At 40.0% G+C, this 26610-nt stretch overlaps 1 protein-coding gene across 5 annotated transcripts in view; it reads right to left on the bottom strand.

Moving 5' to 3' along the window:
* The window catches only part of Cyld (CYLD lysine 63 deubiquitinase), a 55892-nt gene extending 34229 nt beyond the window's left edge, over positions 1–21663 (bottom strand). For 2 of the 5 annotated variants that reach the window (XM_055620773.1, XM_055620778.1), the window contains exons 1-4: positions 21614–21663; positions 12877–13529; positions 11271–11573; positions 9203–9308 (exon numbers count right to left, since the gene is read on the bottom strand). In XM_055620773.1, the coding sequence (XP_055476748.1) occupies positions 9203–9308; positions 11271–11573; positions 12877–13380 (913 nt within the window). In that variant the 5' untranslated portion in view covers positions 13381–13529; positions 21614–21663. Of the gene's footprint in view, positions 1–9202; positions 9309–11270; positions 11574–12876; positions 13530–15354; positions 15567–19505; positions 19525–21521; positions 21588–21613 lie in introns of those variants that run through there. The other 3 variants (XM_055620775.1, XM_055620777.1, XM_055620776.1) reach the window with 3 other exon arrangements.
* Between the last annotated feature and the right edge of the window lie 4947 nt (positions 21664–26610).

Genomic DNA, 26610 nt, shown 5'->3' with positions numbered 1-26610 from the left:
TCATTTTCAGAGTTCACCAAAAATGTCGTCTATAAATACAACACCATATTACATAGGAATAAGACGAAGCAAACTGCTGCTTCACACAACAACGTGAACCTGCTGAGCAAAAGAAACCAGACCTCAAGAATACACAGCTTACACACATCAGGACTGCATTCAAAATGATAAAACTGAGAACTTAATTTATGGTTCTGTAAGAAAAAGAAAAGTGTTTTTTGGAGATTCCTGGGCTGAAAATCATAACAATAAAAGAGTGAACAAGTTATTCAACTAAATGTCTGTAAATCTGAATAGCCCATTAAATTGATAGGGGTTTTAAAAATAGTGTATTATTCAACAACAGTCATAGAGCACAATTCAAACCCAAATGAGAACTTAACATGTACCCCCAAAATGAGGGTATTATAAAACCTGATGCCACACATGCTATGCATAGCAATTGACTAAAAAGCTCTATAAGATTAGATGATTAATCAGAATATTTTATATAATGACTGAATATATGTAACAATTATATATATAATAATTTTATATAATAACTGTATATAATGACTGTATCTGTATGGGACCTTACAGAACATCAGACCTGCCTGCTGAGCTCTGGAACTTCAAACCATTCTTCCTTTGGGATCTAACTGTCTCCCATGACCAGAAGTGTTGCCTTAATACAGAAAAAATTCCAGAGTAGGACAACTTGGAGAGACTGAAAGCAGATTCACAGCTGCCAGGGTATACAGAGAAGCTGCTGCTAGGAATAGGTAACAGGGTTTCTACTTAGGATGATGAAACAGTCCTTGAGCTAGATAACAACAGATAAACAATATTCTAAATGCACTTAATACTGCTGAGTTATCTTTGGTCCTTGTGGAGCTCCTATCCTTTCCACATCATACTAACTCCCCTTTCTTTAATATGATTCCCTGCACTCTGCTGAAGGTTTGGTTATGAGTCTTCGTATCTGCTTTGATACACTGCTAGGTAGAGTCTTTCAGGGGCCCTCTGCATGTAGGCTCCTGTCTTGTTACTTGTTTTCTCCTACGTCCAATGCACATCCCATTTGTCTTTCTAAGTGAGGATTGATCATCTTACCCCGTATCCGCTTTCTTGTTTATCTTCTTTAGGTGTATAGATTTCATTATGTTTATCATATCTTATAGGTCTATATAAGTGAGTATATACCATGTTTGTCTTTCTCCTTCTGGGATACTTCACTCAGAATGATCTTTCCTAGATCCCACCATTTGCCTGCAAATTTCATGATTTCCTCGCTTTTGATTGCTGAGTAGTATTCCATTGTGTAAAAATACCACAATTTCTGTATCCATTCCTCCGTTGATGGACATCTGGGTTGGCACAGGGGTCTTTTCTGAGACTGACACTCCACCAAGGACCATGTATGGATATAACCTAGAACCTCTGCTCAGATGTAGCCCGCGGCAGCTCAGTAACCAATTAGTTTCCCATAGTAAGGGGAACAGGGACTATTTCTGACAGGAACTCAATGGCAGGCTCTTTGACCTCCCCACCCCCCAAGGGAGGAGCAGTCCTGCTAGGCCACAGAGGAGGACTTTGCAGCCAGTCCTGAAGATACTTAATAAAACAGGGTCAGATGAAAGGGGAGGAGGTCCTCCCAAAGCAGTGGACTTGGAAAGGGGCAGGGAGGAGATGAGGGAGAGAGGGTTTGGGAGGGAATGAGAGAGCGGGATACAGCTGGGATACAGAGTTAATAACATGTAACTAGTAATAAAAATAAAAATAAATTAAATTAAAAAAATGCTGCTGAGTTATATCTTAATGGAATAACAGTAGTGGTACACGAATTATACTTCATGTTTAAAAACTAAGAAAACTTCCAAATATAAAACTATGTAAAAGTTTCTGCACTTAATCCCAAAAGTGAACCATGTGAAGTAGATGAGAAGACAAGGTAAAGACTAGGAGAAAATATTTGCAAAGCATATTCAACAAAGGGCTAGTATCTAGAATATATTTTTTAAAATTACAAAACAATAAAAAAAAAGAAGTAACTCAATTAGAACCTGGCCAAAACATATAAGAATATATTTTACTAAAGAATATAAACATATAATCACATTAAAAAGATATTCAATATCATGAGCTGTCAAGGAAACAAAACTACAATGGACTATTACCACACATTTCTCAGAAAGGCTAACATGAAAAGCAGCTAGGAGGATACAAAAAGACTGGATCATTTAAATAGTTCCAGTAATCATTTGACACCATCCAGTCACTCTATAAAACAGTGTACCAGTTTCTTTAAAAAGCTTAATATAAAAAATAGTGGTACCCTAGGTGGGTAGATCAAGTTCCTTCTAGAGGCCATTGGTTGTTAAATGAGAACCCCAGTGCCAAGGGTGTGAGCTATTTCCCTTGAGTTGCTGCTCAAGAAGGCTCCTGCAGTCCCCAAAACATCAATTGCCACTGCTATTAGTTACCCACCAGATTTAGATGGTAAGACCTTATTGCTGAAGGTATCACATGCTCTGGTCATAGAGCATACATAAATCAAGCTGCAACTCGGCTGGGACCTTCCTCTCTGCTAACTATCCCTCATAGTTAAGAAATTGTAATGTAGGCTGCTAGGAGAAAAACTGTCATAAAGGGTCTTATTCAGTTATTTACCTGTCTACAACAATGGCCAAGCAAAATGAGCTCACAAGCACAACAGTGGCAAGTCTATTATAAGGGTAACCAACAGTTTCTGATTAGGTTTGGGGCCTATTCTACAGAAGGAACTCATGTTTCATACTGTAAAATCAATCAAAAGTCCATGGGTAAGGAGATCATAAAACCTAGTGCAGACACGCCTGCTACTGTTTTGTTAAATGAACAGGATATGACTCATAAAGTGTCTTCTAAATAACTTACATTTAAGCCCACAGTGTTGCTGTCATTTGTCAAAAGCTTCCTTTTGCAGCAGTCAAAATACTGAGAACAAATTGCTGAGTAACTACAAATGGTGTATCTATATCATCCTTTCCAAGGCTCAGGGAACATTCAGAAAAAAGGGTGGAAAGCATATAAGAGCAGAAAGAAGTAGAGAAGCATGTGGAATGCTGACTTCTTGGTCGTTGCACTCTTGAACTTACAACAGCTATGATACCTTGCACAAGATGTACATGAGATTGGACCTGCCATGAAAGGGGAAAGGACTCATGAGGTCCCACCCTCCTTAAGGACTGATACATAGTTAATAATTGATAGGATAAGGACAAACATTTTTTTCCCAATGGTCTTGCCACATGTAAGGCATACATGCTCCTATAACAACACTAATGAAACTCATTGTCTCTCTCACACACACACAACCCCCCAAAACACGCATGCACACATGACATTAAAGCAGGACTAATTGGGAAGAGAAGGATTAGCAGGGATGAGAAGGGTCAAAAAGGGTAACAGGGTAATCATGGTTGAAACGCATTATGTACATTTATGAAAATATAATGTAAACCATTATTATGTATAATTAACACTTGCTAATAAAACATTTTAAAGCTTACTATGGAAATAACATATGAACAACTAGGAAAACTGCATATTTCTACACATTTTCTGCCAGAAAAATGGAGGTTTGCATTCACTCAAATCCCAGCATACAATGCTCATTAAAGCATCGGTCATTATGACCCCAACTTAAATGTACTTCGATGGGCACTCATTAAATCAACAGTACATCAAAAACAAGGACTGTCTTAGCAATTAAAGGGAAAAGACCACTTACACCACATTAATAATCTCCAGAGAATAATGGTGAGATAAAAAGTCAATCAAGAACCCCAAAATTACGTCCTATACAAATCCACTAACATATAACTTTTCTGAAATGGCAAACTTAGAGAAACAAAGAACACACTGTTCTTTGATACAGATGCTTCCTCCCCTAGCCACTACCAAATGCCAACAATGCTTCAAATAGTATTGGGATTTCATACCCACTACTCTCTCCCTCCATGCTGGGATTCTGTCATGCACAGGTCTTGTGCATGATGACACAATTCATGTGAGATTTTATATACAACTAACTGCCCTACTGCATCTAGAAAATTCTCTTTTCTTGAAGTCAACTTCTACCTCTGCTTCTGTAATCTGCCTGCCCTCTCTTCTCTTCTACAAAGTTCTCTGAGCCTTGACAGGAGGGATGTAAGATGTATGTTCCTACTTAAGGCTGAGCATGCCATAGTCTCTTATTCTTTGTGCCTTGACCAATTGAGGGTCTCTGTGTTAACTGTCATCAATTGCAGAAGGAAGCTTCTCTGATGACAGCTGAGATGCACTGTTCTACAGCTATGTTCAATTACAGTGCAACAAAATGGTTACTTTCTTAAAAGACATGAACTATGAAGACATGCAACACACACAACATACATACATACATACACACACACACACAAATTGATCAAGAAGGACACAAAAGCACATTATCAGCCTCAGGAGAAAGGTTCCCACTAAATGACATCTTTTCTAAATTTCTGTGAATGTGCTTATACTGTGTAGTCTGAGTTGTTTTTAATTGCATTATACTCTTTTTTTTTTAAATCTTTTATTTTTTTTTTATTAATTACACTTTATTCATTTTGTATCCCCCCATGAGCCCCTCCCTCCTCCCCTGCCGATCCCACCCTTCCTCCCCTTTCTGCATGCATGCCACTCCCCAAGTCCACTGATAGGGGAGGTCCTCCTCTCCTTCTTTCTGATCTTAGTCTATCAGTTCTCATCAAAAGTGGCTGCATTGTCCTCTACTGTGGCCTGGTAAGGCTGCTCCCCCCTCAGGGGGAAGTGATCAACGAGCAGGCCAATCAGATTATGTCAGAGGCAGTCCCTCTTCCCATTACTATGGAACCCACTTGGACACTGAACTGCCATGGGCTACACCTGTGCAGGGGTTCCAGGTCATCTCCACAAATAGTCCTTGGTTGGAGTATGAGTCTCTGGGAAGTTCCCTGTGTTCAAATTATCTTGTTCTGTTGCTCTGCTTGTGGAGTTCCTGCATTATACTCTTAACCTTCACAACTAAAAGAGAGAGACAGAGCTCAACAAGCAGAAATGCATTACTTTAGGGGTGTCACAAATTGTCACGCTTCATCACAACTTCACAAACTTGGATGTGCTATCACATCAGATGCGTTAATGCTTTGGGCTATCAGAAACAGCAGTGTAAAGAGGGACATTTTTTACAGCAGGCTGAAGCAAAGGTTTCCAGACACCAACAGTAAGAGACAGTTCACTGGAGAGAATCCTTCTCAAATCTCACCAACTGTTCAGCTGTTCCAAAAAGAATCTTTCCTACGTGCTGAAAATGTTAATTTTGTCCCACAAACGAACATAATTGGGCAAGAAAAAAATAAAATAAGCGAAGGAACTAAAGGAGACATTGCCATGCTTTTTCCCCCTTAAAGAAAAGAGTGTTAATGATACTAAATATAGAGGAAGGCTTATTCAAACAAACTAAATTAACTGTCATCTAAACAACTTTACTTTTTAAAAATCTATTTGCAAGCTTTATTTTGTTGGCAAATAAGTGTAATTTATTGTATAAAAGAAGTATCATTCTTAATTATCCACTATTCAAGATTTATGAATATCAATAGTTTTGAAAGAGAAAAAGCATTCTTTTCCTTTCTCATCACCGCTCTAAACCAGCAATAACATTAATGACAAGCAAGGATCTAGAAGATTCCTGACAACAGACTCCCAGGTCATGAAACTTACATGTTTTGCTGTGATTAAATCTATGCCAGTGATTAAATAAAATACAATTTAAATGTTTTTAAGGTAAGTACTGATAAAAATTTTTTTTTCCTTGTAAGGTTACACCCCAATTTCACCACAGCAGAAGTAAAAACTAGCTTATTTCTTCTCTCCTTTCCATTTCTTATGTGCTATTGAAGAATCTAAGACAATTTACATTTCAAACAAATTTAGAGGTGGAATGTATACATACATATTATTCACATATATACATATATAAAGAAAGAAATAGAGCTGGAGAGTTGGGGGAGGTTGGAACATTTCAAAGCCTTATTCTACAGAATGAAAACAACACAGGCCTGCTTAAGTGAGCCTCCCAGCTCTTTCCCCTTCTTTAATGGTAATACTAATTTACGATTCCCCAAATCTCACAACTTTATATAACATAATCCATTCAGCTATAAAATGTAAAGGTCAAAGCACTGCCATTAAGATAACTAAAAATGACAGTTACATTCACTCAAAAATGTCACCTGTTTTAAGGTATCAAAAGTACCCCTGGATAGCCCCCTGAAAAAAAATTCCTTAAAAAAGAAAATGCTCAAAGAAATTTATTTGCTAACTGAAATGGAATTTCACTTGAGAATATGACTGCAGAAAAGCTGTATTACCCATATTTCATTCCCCTGCAAAAATTCACAAACAATGAAAGAAAAAATTACAAGGGCTTATTCTCAGCCACCCAGAAAGTTAGCGTTATAAAATCGGCATAGCTCCCCAAATTTATTTAAAAACACAGCTTCTCAATTCAGCTCTACTGAAATTTTGAGGCCAAATAATTTTTTGTGTGGCTGCTCAAATGTCTCCTGGAGAGGTCTGCTGGAACATATGAATGTGACCGGTCAGTACCCCATCCACCCTATCCCTTATTTTATCATTCTCTAGCCTTGATACAATCAAACTGACCACAGATTCTGCTCAATTATTGTCTATCTCCACTCCTTAAAATGAAAGCTCCACATAAGAATTATTTTTAAAATTTATATAGTTAATTCATCGTGTGTGTGTGTGTGTGTGTGTGTGTGTGTGTGTGTGTGTGTGTGTATCAATGTGCCATAGCGTGCACGTGGAGGTCAGAGGACAATCTGCAAGAGTCGCTCTTTCCTTCTAACATGTGAGTTCTAGGAACTAGGTTTGAGGACAAGGGCCCTTATTCAGTGAGCTATATTGCTGTCCCTAATGATCACTTTTATTCAATGCTGGACTTGAACTTACACCTTTGTTCACGTTAGGCAAGTGTTCTACCATGGAGCTATATTCCTAGCCTCAAGAATTCTTACCTGTTTTGCTTTCTAAAATATCCACATCTAAAGAAGCCTATGTAAGGGCTTCCTATTATCTGAACAAATGGTACTTTATATTGCTACTCTTTTTTAAACAATAAGCACTCACTGTAACATTAAAACAGTGTTTCAATTCATAAACATCCTAAGCTATGCTATCGATAAAACAGGCATAAAAAAGTAAATACCACTAAATAAAATATGAACACACATATATGCTTTCCCCTGAATATAAACCATTTGTTTCTAAGAGGTTGGACAAGGAATTGGAAGTAGGGGACCCAGAAGGAGTTGGAGGGGGGGTATTATAATCAAAATATATTATTACATGCATGAAAATTCTCAAAGAATAACCACTATATCTTAAAAGAAATCAAAAGTAAAGTATGCTTTCTTAAGAGCAAAATTGAAATAATGCTAACACATGAATCTCACAGCTCTTGCTACAAAACTAAAAGCTGCCTGGGAAGCATGTTCGAACTGTAAAACAAGTATTCATGACTTGACACCAACAGGGAGACAGAATGGGCAGAGTCAGGCCAGGAGCCTTCATTTTCTAATTCTATGAAACAAGAAACTCAGGACCTAAAATAAGCTATAGAAAGAAACTTTAAAAGCATTTTGTATCAACATTACCAATAATGGAAAAACATTAGAAGGAAAAAAATAGTTTGCTGATCATTTATGATTCTTGCTACAGTAAAATCACCCTTTATAGAACCAGAGAGAAAATACATCTCCATAGAAACAATATCCCCTAGCATGTGACACTAAGAAATACAGTTTTCTATGCAGATCTTCACAATGTATGAGTACTCATAAAAGAGGGGATTTGTTGGGGGACTGAAGAGAACACAGGTTGATAATCAGACAGGACTGGACATAAACTTTGGCTCTGCCACTTAGTTTCATCAATCTAAATTTGATTTGAGCCACAGTTTTTTTTTGGTTATTTTTGCTGTTTGTTCTCTTTTACATTTTTAATAAGCAAAATGTATTAAGTCCCACCTCATAAATCTGTTCAGAAGATAAAGATAGCACAAACCATCTAATTCCAGGCCTGGCACATTCCTGGTTATGGTCTAGCAGCAGGCTTTTGGGCATTCCATTCATAGTTACAGTAACACCCCATCTCTGAATGTCTTTGTTGGCGTTACTACACTAGGCATCACTGGGAATTCCAATAGCAGGGGCTGGTGCTGTCAATTGCCTCATAGTAGCCAAGGCAGATAGTTATTTGAGGCCAAACAAAAGGTTCTTAAGTTTTATAGGGGTTTTCTAGTGGCGGTGGTTTTACCATTTGTTTTATAAGTTCAGAGGCTGTACTACAGCTTAAGGAGAAAGTGTTTTACCACTGTATCACTTATACCACATGTACAAAACTCAGGGTTCCATCTCCAGACATAAATATATATTCATTGCCTTTACCCACTGAGCCATCTTGCTGGCCCTAATTATCACTTTTGTAATAATATATAATAAATATAATAATAATAATACATAAAACTATGTAATGTTTCTGACTACAGTCATGGAACATGATCATTCTAATACCATCTTTCTTTTTAAAGATTTATTTATACAGCATTCTGCCTGCGCACCAGAAGAGGGCACCAGATCTCACTATAGAGGTTATGAGCCACCATGTGGTTGCTGGGAATTGAACTCGACCTTTGGAAGAACAGCCAGTGTTCTTAACCTCTGAACCTTCTCTCAAGCCGCATAAGACCATCTTTAAAGATAAAGAAGTTCTGCCATCATTTAGCAAAAATCCTGAATCTGCTATGGAGTTTAGATGAGATAACCAATTTCTCTTTACAGGATCCTAGTTTCAACTCTTACTCCAATGGGTAGCAGTTTTTGTATTTTGTACCTTCCAATTATATAAAAGAATTTCTTTCTCTATAAGAATGTCTAGAAGACAATTTAAAAGTTAATACACAAACTTCATTCTGTACTTATATACTTTTAGAAATAAAGCAAACCTTTATTGCTTTTGTTTGGGGTAAATAAAAGATATTCTATTTAATGACAATGCTATACTATAAGTGTTTCAAAAGACCTATCTTAAGTATGTATTTGCATTCTCATAACAAAATGCATGTTAGAAACTGTGTTCTAAACACACAAAGGAGACATACCTGGGATGATGTCATTGATGTGCAGGAGAATTGTACTTTCAACACTTGCAAAACTACAAAGCTGTACTCCATCAAACCTTCCATCCCAGTTGCCAATAGGGTTATCCTAGAAATGCCATAAAAAAAATTTTAAACACAAAGAAAAATGTTTCAAAGGTGTTTTCATACTTTACTCTGCATTAATAACACTACCTGAGGTTTAAAGAGATATTGTTTACATAAGAAAATTCAGTAGGAATGCATTATTTTACCCAGACACCTACCCTTAAAAGCTAATTATACATTTAGATTCTCTAGGCACTTTGCTCATCTAAATTATTATATGCCTTTCTATAAGTAGAATGGTAGTTATTTCAGAATTCTCTTGTCATTCATGCATATACAAGACTTTCCTCAAAAATGGATATTTCCTAAGTTATACTCTACTATTATCAGCAGCCACATGGGTATGGACAAGGTATGGACAGATGAGCCAGTGAAACAACTGCTCTGAGTACCAATTTGTGTAGAAAGTATCCCTGGAAACAGAAAGGCATGAGAAAAGTTGTACCTGATGAACATTGTTCTCAAGAAGCTTAACTGGAGTGTTTGGAACTGATGTTTGCATAATAATGGACGGAACATAGGTAGAACTGGCAAGCAAGCATCAAGACAGCCTGCCTGAACTAACAAGATGATCCCCTAGCCCACCATCAAAGAAAGGGAGGGTCCTCACAGTTCCTGTCACATTTAAAGTCTGGACCAAAGAATCTATAGCAATACAAAGATTAATGACCTTCTTTCTCCAACCTTCTCTCTACCCAGCCCACAACTTCTCCTCTGAAACACCAAACTCATATTTAAAGAATACTGGTTCTTAATTACTAGCAATGCTGAGAAGCCTACAGGTCCTAATCTGGCTCTAATTTCACATGGTAAGAGTCTGGAAATTTCTTAATTTGTACTTAACTAATGAGTATCTAACAAAATTTCTAAGCAAAGATAACAGAAACAGGCTAGAACATTCATGCCCTACCATCTCTTCAGGGTGTTTCTGAATAGGTAAAAATGACTACTAAAATTATCCCACACTGTGAGTCCACTGCTCCTACCCTCTCCTAATACACCCTGGTGTTGATAATTATAAAGGAATCTCTATCCATAATGAACTTTTGTCCATATTTTCAATCTATGAAGAAAATGTTCTCAACCTCTTTCTTCTCATTCACTTAATGACACAGGTTAATTCAATATGTGCATTGGGGTGTATCCATTATTAATAAGTGTGATTATTCAGTAATAAAAATGAGTGACACAAACAAAAGAGGTGATACCATATAACCTCAATTCTGAGGTACCTACAGCAAGCAAATTCCCAATCTGTAGTTAACAGGCATGGGCAAACTGGACAGAATTTAATAGGAACAGAGCTCAGCATGAAATGGTGAAAAAGTTCTGCAGACAGTGGAGAAGGCATAATGAGACTATACCAAATGCCACTGACCTGTTAATTCAATGGTTAAGGTGAAAACTTTCTTATTTATATTACATATTTTACCACAATAAGACAACAGGTTTAAACAACGCAAATCCTGTGGACATACTCTGTCTGCTCAAAAGCAGTGTGTTTTTTTTCCCCCCTGGGAATTTTCTATTAATGAAAATTTTACATTCTTATTAGAAAAAATTAGAAAAAAAATCAATAAAACTTTATCAAATATACATAAAAGAGTACAAAATTCTTTTAAAAGGAAAATATAGTATCATACAATGTATTTGGGCTTGGTCAGGGAATATTGGTTTGTTTTATTGGTTTGGTTTGGTTTTTGCTTTTGTCTACTGGTTAGTTATAATAAGGAGAATTTAAAGACAGAGTATTTTCCCAAATTATTAAAACTGGAAAAAATTGTAGTGGACACATTCCATATCTGCTCACATGTCCTATTTCAATGTTCCTGTGCCAAAGAAAAACAGAACTGTCTTCTTTAAAGTACTGTAAATTAGTCCTTTTTAAGTATTCAACTTATACCTAAATTGGTAATGAAACTAATACACATATTCATAATAATATAATCCAAAATTTCCTTACCATGTCTACACCAACAAAATATCCTAGGCTCTCTTTTCCTGGCAAAACATCACAGAATATTACTGTTCCAGATTCTATACTTTCTCCAACCTTCAAAGAAACTCTGGAGTTTATTTCCAAAGGGGGAGGTTCAACCTGCATTGTATCCCCTGGACCTGCAAAATCACTTTCCAATCCATTGTCATCATCTTCTATGAGTTCCAGCTTGTCCAACGCAACAAACACACCACAGTCTTCATCGCACTGGAAGAGCTGCTTCCCTTGATATACCCCGTCAGTGAATCCTTGACCACGACCTTCTTCCTAGTTTTGAGAGATAGTTTTAAAAGAGAGACACAGAAAAATTATCCATTAAAGGGATGTCGGGACAAGTACTTCGGAAAACCTCTAAATTACACATATAATAAGAGATATCATGACTAGCAGTAGCAGTTGGTTTTAGGATATTTAGTGAATAAAGAAGCTGTACCTGATGGTGAAATTACCTCATAATTTCAAATCATAATTCTTTTATGAAAGTTAAGCTGAAATTTACAGTAGGATTCTACCATGACTTTTGCCATTCTCCCTTAAGCAAATAGTAGCATTCGCGACATTTACTGAGAACAAATTGCATGCCACCCACTGTGTTAAAGCCTGAATCAATGTACCCTAGAAACACTCCAAGTCACATGTGTTATAAGCACATCACAGATGAGAAACAGATCAGGAGAACTGATGTAAAGTAGACTGGCAACCCTCCACACATAAACACACACATACCATAACTGGCTGTCAAAACCTAATTATCTCACTGCTTGAAAATCAAATCAAGAAGCAAATAAAGCATAAAATTCTACTCAGCAAGAATGTCAGAGTGTGGCATTTCTGAGAACCAATATTCAGTTTGCAAATACAGAATCCTTAGGTATGTTTCTAGCAGAAATAAAGTCCTAGCAGTTTATACAAATTGGGGATAAGTATAAGCAAACTGAAATTGCTGCAACATACTTCAGAAATCTTGCCTCTAACCTATGATGCCATTTTAAAAAGTTTTTAGAAACAGGGTATATCTGTGTAGCCTTGGCTGTCCTGGACTCATTTTGTAGACCAGGCTGGCCTTGAACTCATGGAGATCTGCCTGCCTCTGCCTTCCTGAGTGCTGAGATTAAAGGAGAATGGCACCATGCCCAGCTTAATCCGTGATACTTAATAGCATACATTAAGAACTAAGAATTCTATAGATGTCACAAGATATTTCACAATTTGGAGGGGGGTAATTAATTGCAATTGGTACAGTTAACCTTTAATATAGGTAACTTAAAACTTTAGATATAAAAGCCCAGAATAATGCCTTATATATTCCTACTATAAGAGCTAATTTTTAAATTTTTTGATAATTGTCTTTATATCCTCTCAATTTATCATTTAATAAATTCTGGGGCCAAGATATAACTCAGTGGCTGAGGGCCCTGGGGTCCATCCTGAGAACTGCAACAAAACCCATAATGCTGAGGATCGTGAATAGTAAAAATACACTGTACATAAAGGGGGAAAATACGTATGTGTTGTGAGCAGACACAGACAACATACACACAAAACCACTAAAATGCCTTATCAAACTTACCAGCAATTCTACTCCAAAGAAAATCCCCGACACTGTCCTCTCCGCTAATAAGGGTCCTCTGAAGCGTACAACTCCTGGAAATTTTTCTTCCCCAGATCGCAGCTGTACTTTCACAGGACTGCCCACGTCTACCTGGAGGCCTTTACTGAGTCGGATTCTGTTTCTAAATAGGCTGAGCCTCTCCTCACAGTTGGTAATTGCCAACAGTAACTCTGTGAATTTCTCATTTATTTCCACAACATCCTTCTCATCAACAAACAGAACTGCATGTGGTTGCTCTAAGATTTTTAATCCAATCTGATTTTTCTTGCTTTTTGCAGAAGGAACTCTTGAATGCCCCACAGAACGGTCTTGGATGTACTGTCCTATACTCCCTTTGGGTACTTTCAGGAGCTTCTGTGTTTGTTTGTCTGTTACACTGCATTCTTGAAGAAGCAGATAGAAAATCCGTTCTTCCCAGTAGGGTGAAGTGACTTTCTCTTGGCTCCATAGGCCTGAACTCATTGTGACAGTTACTTCAGAACATCAACTCACAAAAAGGAACCACTAGGAAATCTGTCATAAAATCCAAAAAATTCAACTCACTGGAAGTCCCAAAGCAAGATTTTAGCAACCTGGTGTCCATGCTGTAAAAAGACAGCAAGTCAAAGTGCCTGGCAAACAAGCAAAACAAACTTTAGACTCCATTCAAAACAACCTTAAATTAAAGCTAAAGATTTTAAAATCTCTTTTGACTATACACATATATAAACATCTCAGAGAGCAAATTGGCACATATAATTGTATCCACTTTAACTGCATTTTTTAAAAATCCAGTAACAACGCATCCACAGACAATAACAATAGCGTTTCAAAATTATAATGTTTCAAAATTATAATCAGAATCTAACAAAAATTTTAAGGCTACCGTCATACACAGACTTTCTTTCTTTTCTTTTCTTTTCTTTTTTCTTTCTTTCTTATTTATTTTTGGTTTATGTTTGTTTGTTGTTTTGAGACAGGGTTTCTCTGTGTAGCCCTAGCTATCCTAGAACTTGCTCTGTAGACCAGGCTGACCTCAAACTCATAGAGATCTGGTGCCTCTGCCTCCTGAGTAATGGTATTAAAGGCATATGTCACCGCTGCCCAACTGAGATTTTTTAAAATTTTAAAAGGTAGCATTTCCACCTTACTTGAATGGATAAGACACAGTATTTGAGAAAACACACATAATCTTATTAATTAAAAAGGCTACTATTTCCAAACATGTAACTTAAGTAGAAAGTTACATATTACACTATTGAACATCTTTTATCAATAAAAATGACAATATTACATTCTGAAACTTCATTTATAATTCATTTATCTGTATGATTTGTTTTCATAATGGTACATTATCTGACTCAATGTTATTTTTTATATATTTCATTTTTATTTACATGCATATATGTTGTATCCATGTGATTGTATGGCACATGTGTGTAGGCACTCCAGGTGGCCAGAGGAGGGGAGGGTTGGATCCTCTGGAGCTGAATTTTTTGTTTGTTTGTTTGTTTGTTTGTTTGTTTGTTTTTTCGAGACAGGGTTTCCCTGTGTAGCCTTGGCTGTCTTAGCCTCACTTTGTAGACAAGGCTGGCCTTGAACTCACAGAGATTCACCTGCTCCAGCCTCCCGAGTGCTGGAATGAAAGGCGTGTCACTGCCCCCAGCTATCTCATCTCTGGCGCTGACTTTACAGGCAGTTGTGAGCCACCCACCATGGGGATAGGACCCTGAATTCATGTCCTCTGTAACAGCAGTACAAACTCTTCACCACTAACCCTTCTCTTTAGCCCCTCAACTTCTTTTTCATAATCTTGTACATCTTCTGCTTATAAAAGGATAAGTTATCTAGGTAATTTTAACTCTTCTTATAATCATAAGTATTAAATATCATACTCTAAGTATATAAAGAATATTTGAAATTGGTTTATAGCATCAAAATTTGGACTATGTAATAGTGACATACTATGTAATACTGATGCAGATGTTTGTATCTAGAAATTGTGGGGTTTATGCCACAGTTTTAACTATGTATAATAGGAAAGAACATACAAGTGATTATTTTACAGCTTCAGTTTTTCATTTAAAACAATTATACAGCCTCATTTTAAAGCCTACTTTAACTGATGATTTAAAACAATATAATTTCAAATGCTGTATATGACAAGCCCATAGCCAACATCATGCTAAATGGAGAAAAACATGAAGCAATCCCACTAAAATCAGGAGCAAAACGAAGTTAACCACTTTTGCTGCACATGAATACCACAGTTCACATGTAAAGGTGCAAGGACAACATGTAAGAATTGGTTCTCTCTATCCACTATGTAGGCTCCAGGAATCAAATTCAGGTCATCAGGCTTGACAGCAAGCATTTTTACCTGCTACACCATCTTGCCAGTCCAAAATCTACTACTGTGTAGACCAATTTAAAAATAAAAGTTAAAAGAAACTTAACAGTTAGAACGGAGATATCCTGCTTGGCTAGATAATGCTGATTCTGGAAGCCATGATTATTAAACAAAAATCCCAGTGTCGAATGTAGGAAACCTCCTTTTGACCTGTCAATCAGGGAGGTCCCAAAGGCCCCCAAGACAATACAGACTCTTGCCAGTCTTCTTGGTTGTCCACCAGAAGTAGATGATAAGACTCTATTGCTGAAGATATCACATTCATTAGCTGTAAGATATAGAGAAACCAAACTAGAGCTGGGATGAACAATTCCTCCTGATGACTAGCTTTTACAGTGCTAAAACGTGCTATGTAGGCTTCTGGGCAGAGTAGGACACCAGTGGTCTTACCCAGCTGTGAACCCAATAAACTATAATACTAAATCAGCAGGCAAGACATGCCCACTAGTGGCACGACTATGATGGGATCAACCAACCATGCTCAATGGTATTTGAGGCCTGCTCTGCTAGAGGAAATCCATGTCAGGTATTATAAACCAGTTCAGAAACCCATGGCATAGGGACTAACTCCCAAACAATAATTTTTTTAAAAAACACAATTACATTCTTTCAATTTAAGGGCTTCATTACTTTTCTTTCTAAAAAGAAGATTTTCTATATATCTCTGCAATAAGAATGTGGCTGTTTGGTTCCCAAATATAGTATCTGTTTCATCCTTCTTTGAGATGGATGAAAAGTAAAAATGAATGCTGATCCAGCCCTGTGACTGAAGGCAGCAATTAATAAATATCAACCCACTTTATTCCTCCAATTTAAATCAAAGACACTTAAAACTAAAGCATCAAACTTTATTAATTGACTCAATGATGAAGCAACATGGATATTCCATACACAGAGTAATATAGCTCTTAGAAAACACTGTTAGTGAACTCGGTGGCTGGTTCTTTGATCACCTCCCCCGGGGGGGTGCTGCCTTGCCAGGCCACAGAGGAAGATGATGTAGCCAGCCTTGATGAGACCTGATAAGCTAGGATCAGAGAGAATGGGAGGAGGTCTTCCCCTGTCAGTGGACTAGGGAAAGGGCATAGGAGGAGAAGAGGGAGGGGGGCCACAGCTGGGATAAAAAGTGAATAAATTGTAATAAATATATAAATAAAATTAAAAATTTTTAAAGAAAAAATAAATAAAATCAGCCTGTACTATTTTAAAAAGAAAAGAAAAGAAAAAAGAAAAGAAAAGAAAAGAAAAGAAAAGAAAAGAAAAGAAAAGAAAAGAAAAGAAAAGAAAAGAAAAGAAAACACTGTTAGGTGATTAAGTATTCCATCACAGTAACATTTTCACAAGTCATTGTAAGTCCAAATTAGAGGTTCGGGTCACCCAAGACAGGCTAAGGTAGGCACTTTTCCAAACCACCACAATTTAAAGCATCTGTACATTTAGTGAGGATGAAGCAATGGCAGTATGAGCTTCTCTTCCTGCTTCCTTTTGTAATGTGCTCTTTAATTCCACTTGAGGGCACTGTCTACTTCAACAGAAACAATCAATTTATATCTGCCACTTACATAATACACCTGTGGACAACTCACTCTTAGCCCACATAAACAAAAATCCCTCAAAATGGCATCCAAGAAGCTATATAACCCCTTAATATGGCTCCGTGCCTCTGAGGCACCAACATAAAGTGTTTGGGCTTTTTACTAAAACGCTATAAATACGTCAGCATTTTTCAAGCATGAAAATTACTTTTTTCTCGATCACTAAGTTATTATTAGGAATATAAATTATTTTTAGTGAGTCTCAACATAGAATGCTATTTATTACTTTATTAAAAAGCTTTCCACCCTATCCTCTGGCTCTCTTGCCCGTTTTCTATAAATCACAGTACGTATTTATATGTCCTTCTTGCAACCAGCCATTTTCTGTGAATTCCTACAATCTGCCTCTGACTCTTTTTAAGGCCTTCTTGCTTTCCAATTTACTGTTTCTGATCACTTCTAAGAAGTGAGATGGTGAGCTATGTTTGTGTGTCTGAAAAAGCAAAGCAACAAAATAAAGAGAAACAGACAAATTACTAGAAGGGTCATGAAGAATAAGATGCATGAGGCCTCATTACAAAGATGTTGTTGAGACTGCTCCCAGGTAGTAACAAAGAAGTAAGTTATTGTTTAAATAACTCTTAAAATGCATTTCAAAATTTTTGGACAAAAACATTTCATACCTATTTTGTTGTTTTCTTTTTTTTTAATTTCTAAAAGTTTCTAAAACTGGATATCTTTAGATAGTAAGTTAGAAACTGCCTATTGGTTCTCTGACAAGTGTTAATTTTTCTGTTAATTGTTAATTTTGTAATTTGTTAATTGTTGTCATTAAATTAACAACTAATGCCACAATTTGAAATAAAAAAAAAACATTAGTGTTAATAGAACATTATCAAAACAAAACAGATCACTGTATATGTTTCAGGACATAATATTTTAAATAAATTTGATCACAAATCTGCCTTTTGCAACTCCTTAATAGAGGTAGTCTACATTTAAAAAAAAATACAGTTCATGGCAATAAATAGAAGTTTTTCAAACACATTTTTAAAGTGAACTAAAAGAATGATGAATGTCTGCCAACTTGTTGCACAAGTGAACCTGGGTTTATACTCAGTAACAGGACAGGTCACAACAGACAACTAAATTTGTCAAAGCAAACATTACAAAATACTTTTTTGGTATTATCCAAGTATAAGAAACATGCATGACCTTCCCTGTTTCAGAAGAAATATATTAAGAATATCATTGAGTGGGTTAGAGAGATGGCTCATCAATTAAGAGCACTAACCACTCTTCCAGAGAACCTGGGTTCAATCCCCAGCACCCACATCACAGCTCACAACAGTCCGTAACTCCAGAATCTGACACCCTAAACAGACATATGTTCAGGCAAAATGCCTAAGCACATAAAATAAGAATAAATAAATAATTTTTAAAATTGGTTTGAAACACATTAAAAGTAATTTCTTTTATTTGCAAATAATAAAGTTGAACAGAGAACTTTATGTCTCATTCTAGACACACACCTGACAATAAACCAAATGACCATTTATCATCTCAAAATATTAGCAATTACAACAAAAATGCACTAACACATCTTTCTTCCTACTGTAGTAATGAATATAAGGGCAACATTCTCATTCCACTGGGATCTATACAGTAGTTAAATAAAATCTTATAAAAAATGCCTCCAGACTCTACCAAAAAAAAAAAAAAATCAATTACATTGTGAGTTCTTTCTAGATCAGGGTTTAAATTCTGATGGAGTTGGGATTAGACACTGGCCTTTACCTCTTGAAGGTGTGACGACTGCTTTCCACCCACTCTGCTTCTGCTTTAAAGTACAGGTCATGACTGCTGTAACACAGCAAGTTCACGGTGAAGAGGAGGGGTTAGTGTTAAGGGAGAGACTTCCAAGTGTGCCCTCTTGTTACTTGGCAAATGGAATCACTGTAAAGGTGGGTATATCATAAACAACTCATCTACACACTGTCTCATGCCAGAATGGGTGACAGTAGTCGTGTATATTTATTTTTAATTACTGAAGTACTGAAAGAAGAGTATCAAAGAGCTGAAAAACAGCAGTGTAGCCTCAAACTGTTCAGCTTCAAACAAGAAGGACCAGAGGCCTTTCTTTTGAGGGCACTAGAGACCAGGCAATAGGAAAGAATCACAGATCTGCAATCATTATCTGTTTATGAGCTTGTTGACAGCCTGAATGCTGAGTAAAGGAGGGTTTCATTATATTAAGCTAAAAATCATTAAACTAATTGAGGGTTGGAAAAAAACAAATGTTGACCAATTCCCAATGAAGGAAATAAAAAGATGATCAAGACATAAGTCCCACAACATATACTAAAGATTACAATTACCAAGCTCTAAAACCCACAGTACAAATGGTCATTAGCTATATAAATATGGTTAACTGTTTAACTGTTCTAGACTATAAGACATCTTGATGCTCAAGTGGTCAGACTGTACCATCCCTAAGAACCTCACAAAGGCAGGTATAATCAAGAACTTCTGGCATCTTCTGAGGCAGCCTGCTTGTTCTAAAATCCACAGGAAGTCTTCTAAATCAGCATAAAAATTACAATACTAAATATTGCCCAAATCACAAACGGTAAAGAGGTAAGCAGGCTGGCATGGATACTCACAAAAAGAGAGAGACATCTTTTTCCAAATGCTTCAAGTCAGTTAAAATGACTACTTTAAGGAAAAAAAAAAAAAAACTCTCATTAAAAGAACAAGTTGTTGCATACTTAAACAGCACATAGAAATACAGAGATTTCAAGACCAGAATAACTTGTGACACAAGGACACAGTCCCTAAAACAAGTGGGACTTACAAGATTCAAAAAACAATAGTTTGGCTTTTACATCTGCAGTCACATCGGGAGGACAGGAACAATACTGTGTCCTGTGATTTAAACCTAGCCACTATACCCTAAACCGTGACTTCCCCACTCCTTGTCTTTCCTGAGCCTAGATCAGAAAGCTTGATTAGCTTAGGTGGTAACAGTGAAAGCCAAATGCTATTCCCTTGTCCTATTTAAGTGACTAAAAGTTTCTACTACATTAAAAATAAGATTCAAGAAACAAAAAAAAAAGAAAAAAAAAAGATTCAAGAAACAGAAAACATGACTTTTTCCTAAAGTATCATTAATTCTCTGGATTAAAAAAATCATAATCAATTTTATACTGTGCTACTACACATATACATAGAAATAAATAAGAAAAAAAATGTCACAATTACGAAACCCAGCTGTTTTGAGAGCCACTCGAAACTGGCTTCCTAGAGTCTCACACCACTTATGAATGTTAAAAAAAATAAGGAAACCGAGAAAGTTAAGATCATAGTATACAAACCAGGAACAAAATACTAGTTTGATGAGCAGGATAATTCCTGCCCTCTTTCTTCATGTATTAAAGACTTCCTTAAATCAATTAACCACAGTTTAGGTATCTTCTGTTTGATAATGTTATTTTATGTAACAAGTTCTTGATCTTATTAACTCATCTCAAAAGTTACCACTCCAAAACAAGAGGCTGCCTTTGAAAGAATACCTTAAATTTTGCAGCAGAACATTAGAGAATGTTCTGGATAATGTCAACATTCAAATTACATGAGCTTCACTAAGAATTTCCAGCAAATCATTTTCTCTTAATACTGTTCTAGTGCAAATCCACCCACTTCCCAGTGGGGAGCAGCAGGCTAAATTCTTGGGGCCATTCAACCTACTTGAGGTATGAGGGGGTGTGCAGGAGACTAATGCTTGAATGCACGCCCTCTTGATGCCTGCATTTTTCTCTGGAATCAATGATTATAAAAATGAACAATCTTCTTAAGATTCCCTGATTAATCCCAACTCAAAAAAAAAAAAAAAAAGGCAAGGTATGAATGAATGTTCCCCTACAGAGACAACTTTCCAGGGAAAATCAGAGAGCGGACGATGGCGAGGACGGTGGTAGAAGAGAGATTGCAAGGCTTGATGGCTAGATGATAGATGACAAACCCCTAAAACATGCAAATGCCAAGGGGTGGAACAGAAAGAGATGCCAAGGACATGAATAACCTGGCAGCTGATCCAGCTGAACTCAAGACCGTGATCATTCACGACTTTGCGATTCTCCTCCGAGGCTGACCATGACAATAAAAGGAAGAGGGGTACCTGTCTCAACAGGACACACCTTCCAACTACACCGTGCAGAACCACCCTCCGAGCCCTAGACCAGGGAAACTGAAAGAAAAAGCAGAACACGCCATTAGCCAGGCCAGGCTGCTCTTCCGGGAGCGGAGCCACCAACTTCCCCCAAACAGCACAGGCGTGAGGCACCCGCAACCCGGGGCTCTCCGTGCCTCCTGCAGCCGTTGGGAGCCGGCCAGGGTCCCGGCCTCAGTTTCCCCATCTGTCAAACGACGGCGGGCCAAAGAGGAAGACGGAGTCCCACGCCGCCCTACCCAAACCCCTCTCGTCCGGGAGTCCCGCAACTCGGGAGTCCTCCGCGAGGCTGGAGGTGGGCAGCGAGGCTGACGTCAGACGAAGCTCGGCGGCCCGGGGCAGCTAACGGGCGGGCGCCGAGGCCCGACGGTCGCCGCCGCGGCTCGGGGCGCCCGACGCAGGGCAAGAACGCCGGAGACCGAGGCTCGGCCGCTCGGCCGCGCGCACTCACCCGCCTCGTCCTCCGCTCCGCGACCCGCACCAGCTTCAGAGCCGGCGTCCCGGGCCGGCCCGGCGCCCCACACCCACCGCCCCAGTATTTACCTCAGGCGCGCGGCCCCCGCGCAGCCGAACCTGCTACCTGGGTCCGCCCCCACCTGCCCCGCCTCCGAACTGCCCGGGGGGAGGGAGGAGCGGGGGCTGAGAGGGCAGACGCCGCGCTAGCCAATCGCAGCCAGAGATCCGTCCCTGCGAGCGCTCTGATTGGGTCTTCCTGTAACAGACCTTCCTCCAATAGCTGCAGCGCGGAGCCGGCAGAAGGGACTTTCCGCTCGGTCAAGCTCGGTGGAGCCAAAGGGAAAGAGAAGGGGCGGAGCAGAGGAGACAGGATGGGGTCGAAGAGCGGTGGTTGATTGGGCGAAAGGCTGTGGGTTCCAAGTCACCATTGGCTGAAACCAGACCTGGGCGGAGCGCTGTGCTCCCAGCTCCACCCCTCGTTCGCTGGTCTGGGCTCTTGCCTTAGCTGTCAAAACTGGGGTGGGAAGCGATCCAGAGGAGAGCTGAGAATAGATTTTCAGGATTCCATGAAAGAGCAAAGCTTAGAATTACACCTAAGAGTCAATGTTTTCTTCCTCAGCTACTCGCCATGTGACGTGGGGAACTCCCAGCCATGCCGACCCTCAATTTCCTCATCTGTAGAATGGAGGTGTCAGTACCAGCTGTCTTACCGGGTTCTTGTGAGATGCTACATAGTATCTCCCAGGAAGGGCTCTGTAAAAGTTGAAGTTCTTTCTGCCCTCAGGTGGGGTCTTCTTTGAACTTCTGTGGCCACCTCGCCCAGGTTGGGGAGCGCCTCCTAAGATTTCCACCCTCTACCTTACCCAGGCCTGCAACCCTGGCCACCAGCCAGAATTGGGGATATAGTTAAGGATCTTTCAATTAGAAGGGAGGATTCCGACTCCCAAAAGTGCTCAAAATATTTAAGGAAACTCTTTTAATAATCAGCCCCAGAGCCTGGTAGCACATGACTTGCTTCACTGGATAGTTCTCTTAATTAATTCCTTCTCCTTTGACATTTTAACTACTAATTATGGGAGAAGGTGATTAATACTGAGAAAGAAAGTGTGTGTGTGTGTATGTGTGTGTGTGTGTGTGTTTATTTAATCATGACACAAATTTCCCCAGTGGAGAGTACCATGTTTCTGAAAATCCAAAGAATTGAAACCAATGAGAACATAAAAGCAGACAGACACATGGGTGAAGCATAAACTCACCACTCCTCTCCCTGCCGAAATCACTTGTGGTGGGATTGGCATCTCTTGGAAACCTAAGCCTCAAGCCTCTCCTGTCTTTCATTGGTATACACATATCCTGTTCCCAGCTTCCCGAGCTCTAGCAAGAAGCAACATGATAGAAATGAATAGTGACATGCAGAGGCCTTAGACATTCCTTTTGAACGGATGTGGTACTCCTTTGAAGAAAAGTTGCCAGGATGGATCTCGATTCTCCCATGACACTGGCAGGACTCAGAGAGCCAAACTGGCTGTGTGGGAGGACATTTCAGCCCCAAAACTGGCTTCAATGAGGAAAAGAAAGGAGTGGGGTGGGGGCTCTGGGAATCATCCAGTGAGGCAAGCACTTTCTCCAGCTTGCCACAGTCCTCCCCGTGGTTTTTTCTCCTCCAATCCTCTCTCGTGCTCGTTGTCCACTGGCTCCTGGAGATGTGATTTGCCACTCCTGGCTGAAGCATCTGTAAGTCCTCTCTGCTGGCAGTATCTGGTGGAGTTGAGCGTGCTGCTTCAGTAGGGCTCGCTGCCCCGTCAGCAGGGGCCACACCTCTCGCTTACCCCCCAGCTGTCACGTGCTCACTGAACCAAGGTCAGGCCCGACTTCCCAAGATCACCAGCTAAGCCAACCCTTATGCACAGGCTCTTCTTAGTCAGCATCCCCTGCAAGTTGGTACTGGCTGCCTAGAGTTGAGCTGACGTGATACTGAAGCTGTCTGTTCAGGCTCAAGAGGTAAGATACCTGGCATGATCTGAAACTGGAGAACAATGTCCTCGCCCTACATGTCATTTGCAGTTCTTCACCTTTCGGGCTCTCATTCTACAGGAGGGAGATTAAGGCTCAGAGAGGGAAAATAGCTTCCCTCAGTTACACAGAAGCTGTCTCCCCAGCTGTGTTGAAATGGTTTCTCTGACTGAAGTGCTTATCATCTCTCCCCAGTCTTCCCTTCGTGTAGGGCCCAGCCCAAGTCCAAACTCGACCAGCAGTCTTTTCAGACCGCTCCAATCCCCGCTGTCACCTATTGTTCGCCTACCCTCAGCCTGTTCCACGCAACCTGGCCTTAGGCCCACACAAATTAGTTGGAGCTGCTGAGCAGCTACCAGGAAACACACCAGTGGGCAAGAGGAACGCCAAGCCTGCCTCCCTCGGGAAAGCGGAGTAGCCCCCTGCTGTCACCATTGACAGCTCAGTCACAGTTGGAATTAGAATTGTCTAGAAGAACTCTGGGGAGGGGGGAGGGTGCACTCAGAGGGAGCTTGGAGATGCTCCTGCAAAACAAGAGAGCAATGACGACTCTCATCAAGAGCTGAGGGAACACCCCAAAGGGAACAGAAAGTGCTTGACATGTTGAAGGGACTGAGAAAGCACCGACTGACGGCATGACACACCTTGTCAAGGCCAGGCATTACTCATTCCTAGCGCAATGGGACTCCTTGAAGGGTTTTTAGCCTGGTTGTGAACGTGACTCCAAGCTGTCTTATGCATTCTCTTCATTGCATGTGCAAGACCCCCCCCCCATGCATGGCCATTGAATTAAATGCAGCTCTCTCTAGACACTGGTAAATCCAGGTAGCTTTTTAGGAGCTACGACAGACACACAGTTGGGACTGAAGAAAATGTTTCTTAGTAGGGCTGGCATGGCCATGACATAGACCTGCTCTGTGTCTCCCAGGAACTATCCCAGGCTTTGCTAAGTCCTGTGTTTATTTTGTATTTTCTGCTTATTCCATATCTGTATTTAACACAACCCAAAGTGAGTGTCTGGTGTCCTGCCCCTCCCGCCCCCCCCTCGTAAATCCTCTGCCCATCCCTGTCACAATGAATGCTGATTTCCAGTCAGGCATCCAGCCTCTAGAGTTCCAGCTGTGTTCCCACCAATCCAGTGAACATGGCTCTGAACTGGAACGAGCTCTGAGCCAAAAAGACTACCCAGACCCAGGTATCCCTGCAGGTGGGGATAGGGTACCATTGCTTCCTCCATAGGAGCCCAACATGGTGTCCTGATCATGGGTGGGGAGCTGAGAATCCTGACATAGATGTACTTATCTGTGGGGAAGGGACCCCTGGCCTACCTGAGCACTCTGTCTGGAAGCTTTTACTTCTGGCCACCTAACAGCTCTTTTCAAAGAGACAAAAATGATTACTTTAATCATCTTTAAGCTAATCCAGCTGAGCCTCTGCTCCCCTCTTTGAGCTGTTATCAGTACTGTTATCCTCGATGAGTGATTTCTGTGGGTGATTCCAAAGCGCACAGAGGAAAAGGCTTAGTACTCTTCTCTGACACATCTGTGCAACATCTGGAACTGATTTGGGGCAGTTAACACACTAACTATGGTCTCATGTCCCGTATAGACATCCTCCCTTGAGAAGAAAGAGCCACGGAGCCATGGGAAAGATTCATCCTTTTCATCCTTCTCATTGGTGCCGGCTTTGGTTTGTGCTCCTGTTTAACAAAGATCATTAAGTAAGCTCTTCATTTAGGTTTTTGTTGTTGTTGTTGTTGTTTAAGTTTAATGCCTAGAATGAGCTGTGTACCCTTCTAGAAGGGGCCCACTGTAGTGAGCATGGCCTCTGCTCTCACGCAGCTGGCATTCCAGAGAAAGCATGTCAACCTTTTCTTGCAGTGACAAAATACATATGAGAGAATAGACCTGTAAGGAAGGGGGATCTCTTTTGGCTCAGAGGTTTCATGGTTGCTTTGCTCAGTTGCTTTCAGCCTATGGTATCAAACTATCACAGGGTGGCTATTGCTTACCTTGTGCTAGTCAAGAAGCAAAGGACACACAAGGCAGAGCCAGAGCCCCCAAATCTCCTTCAGTAGCACAGCCCCAAGTGACCAGTAGACCTTCTATTAGGCTCCAGATCTTAAAGGTTCCACCGCCTCCCAACAGTGCCACAGATTGGCAATTAGGTCTTCAAGGGACTTTGGGGGATAGTCAAGATCCCAACTCTGTCAAGAAGGAAGGGGCAAATAAATGCACACAAGGAGTCCATACTGAGAAGAGCCTGAGGCAGGCCGTCAGGGAAAGAGGGGAGAGAGCAGACTCTTCAGGGAAGGACTTCTTTGAGGAGGAGATGTACAGGAAAACCTGGTGTGCAGGTCCAGAAGCAGCAAAGAAGTCCTTAGCAAAGGAGTGCTGTAGAGAATGTGGTATCTGTGGCAAGGGGAAATCCCAGCACAGACTCGGAAGTCAGCGGGAGACCTTGACTTTCCTCTGCACTGGGTGGGAAGTCTCAGAGGGCTTAGAGCAGGGCAGCGGCACATGCTGCCTCCTGCTGGTTCTGCCCGACTCACTCTGCAGGCCACCGGCAGAAGCAAAACCAGCCAAGGGGCTGCTACAATCAAGGGGTCCCTTGTTTCCTGGGGATGGAAGCAGTGAGCAAGAAGTGGTGGATACGGGGGAACACAGAACTGAAGATGCCGAAAAAGAAGTTAGCTAGGCACAGTAGTATACGCTTGTCACCCCTCTAGTGGGAAGGCTGAGGCAGGAAGATCTCAATTTCAAAGCCAGCCTGGACGTCATGGCAAAATGTCAGAAAAAAAAAGTATTACTTGGGAGAAAAAAGTTTGGAAAGAGGAAAATAAAGAAAGGAAGTCATCCCGATATTTTGAATGGATCTAGTGCTCCTTTGAGGAAAAGTTGCCAGGATGAGTGACAGAGGTAGACTGTGCTTACAAGACTGAGTAGTGGGTTGTTGGAGAATATAATTATAGGTTGAAATTAAATTGAGAGCCAAAACAACAGGTGTCGTGGGGGTGGGGGTGAAGCATAGCTAGAGAGCTTGGGTTTCCAGCCTACACAGCTGTAGTCTGT

Source organism: Psammomys obesus, unplaced genomic scaffold, assembly GCF_907164565.1.
Source record: "Psammomys obesus unplaced genomic scaffold, mPsaObe1.curated_primary_1811, whole genome shotgun sequence".
Classification (NCBI taxonomy): Eukaryota; Metazoa; Chordata; class Mammalia; order Rodentia; family Muridae; genus Psammomys; species Psammomys obesus.
Note: the sequence above shows the minus strand (reverse complement) of the source record. Positions and strands in the feature narration are given on the sequence as shown.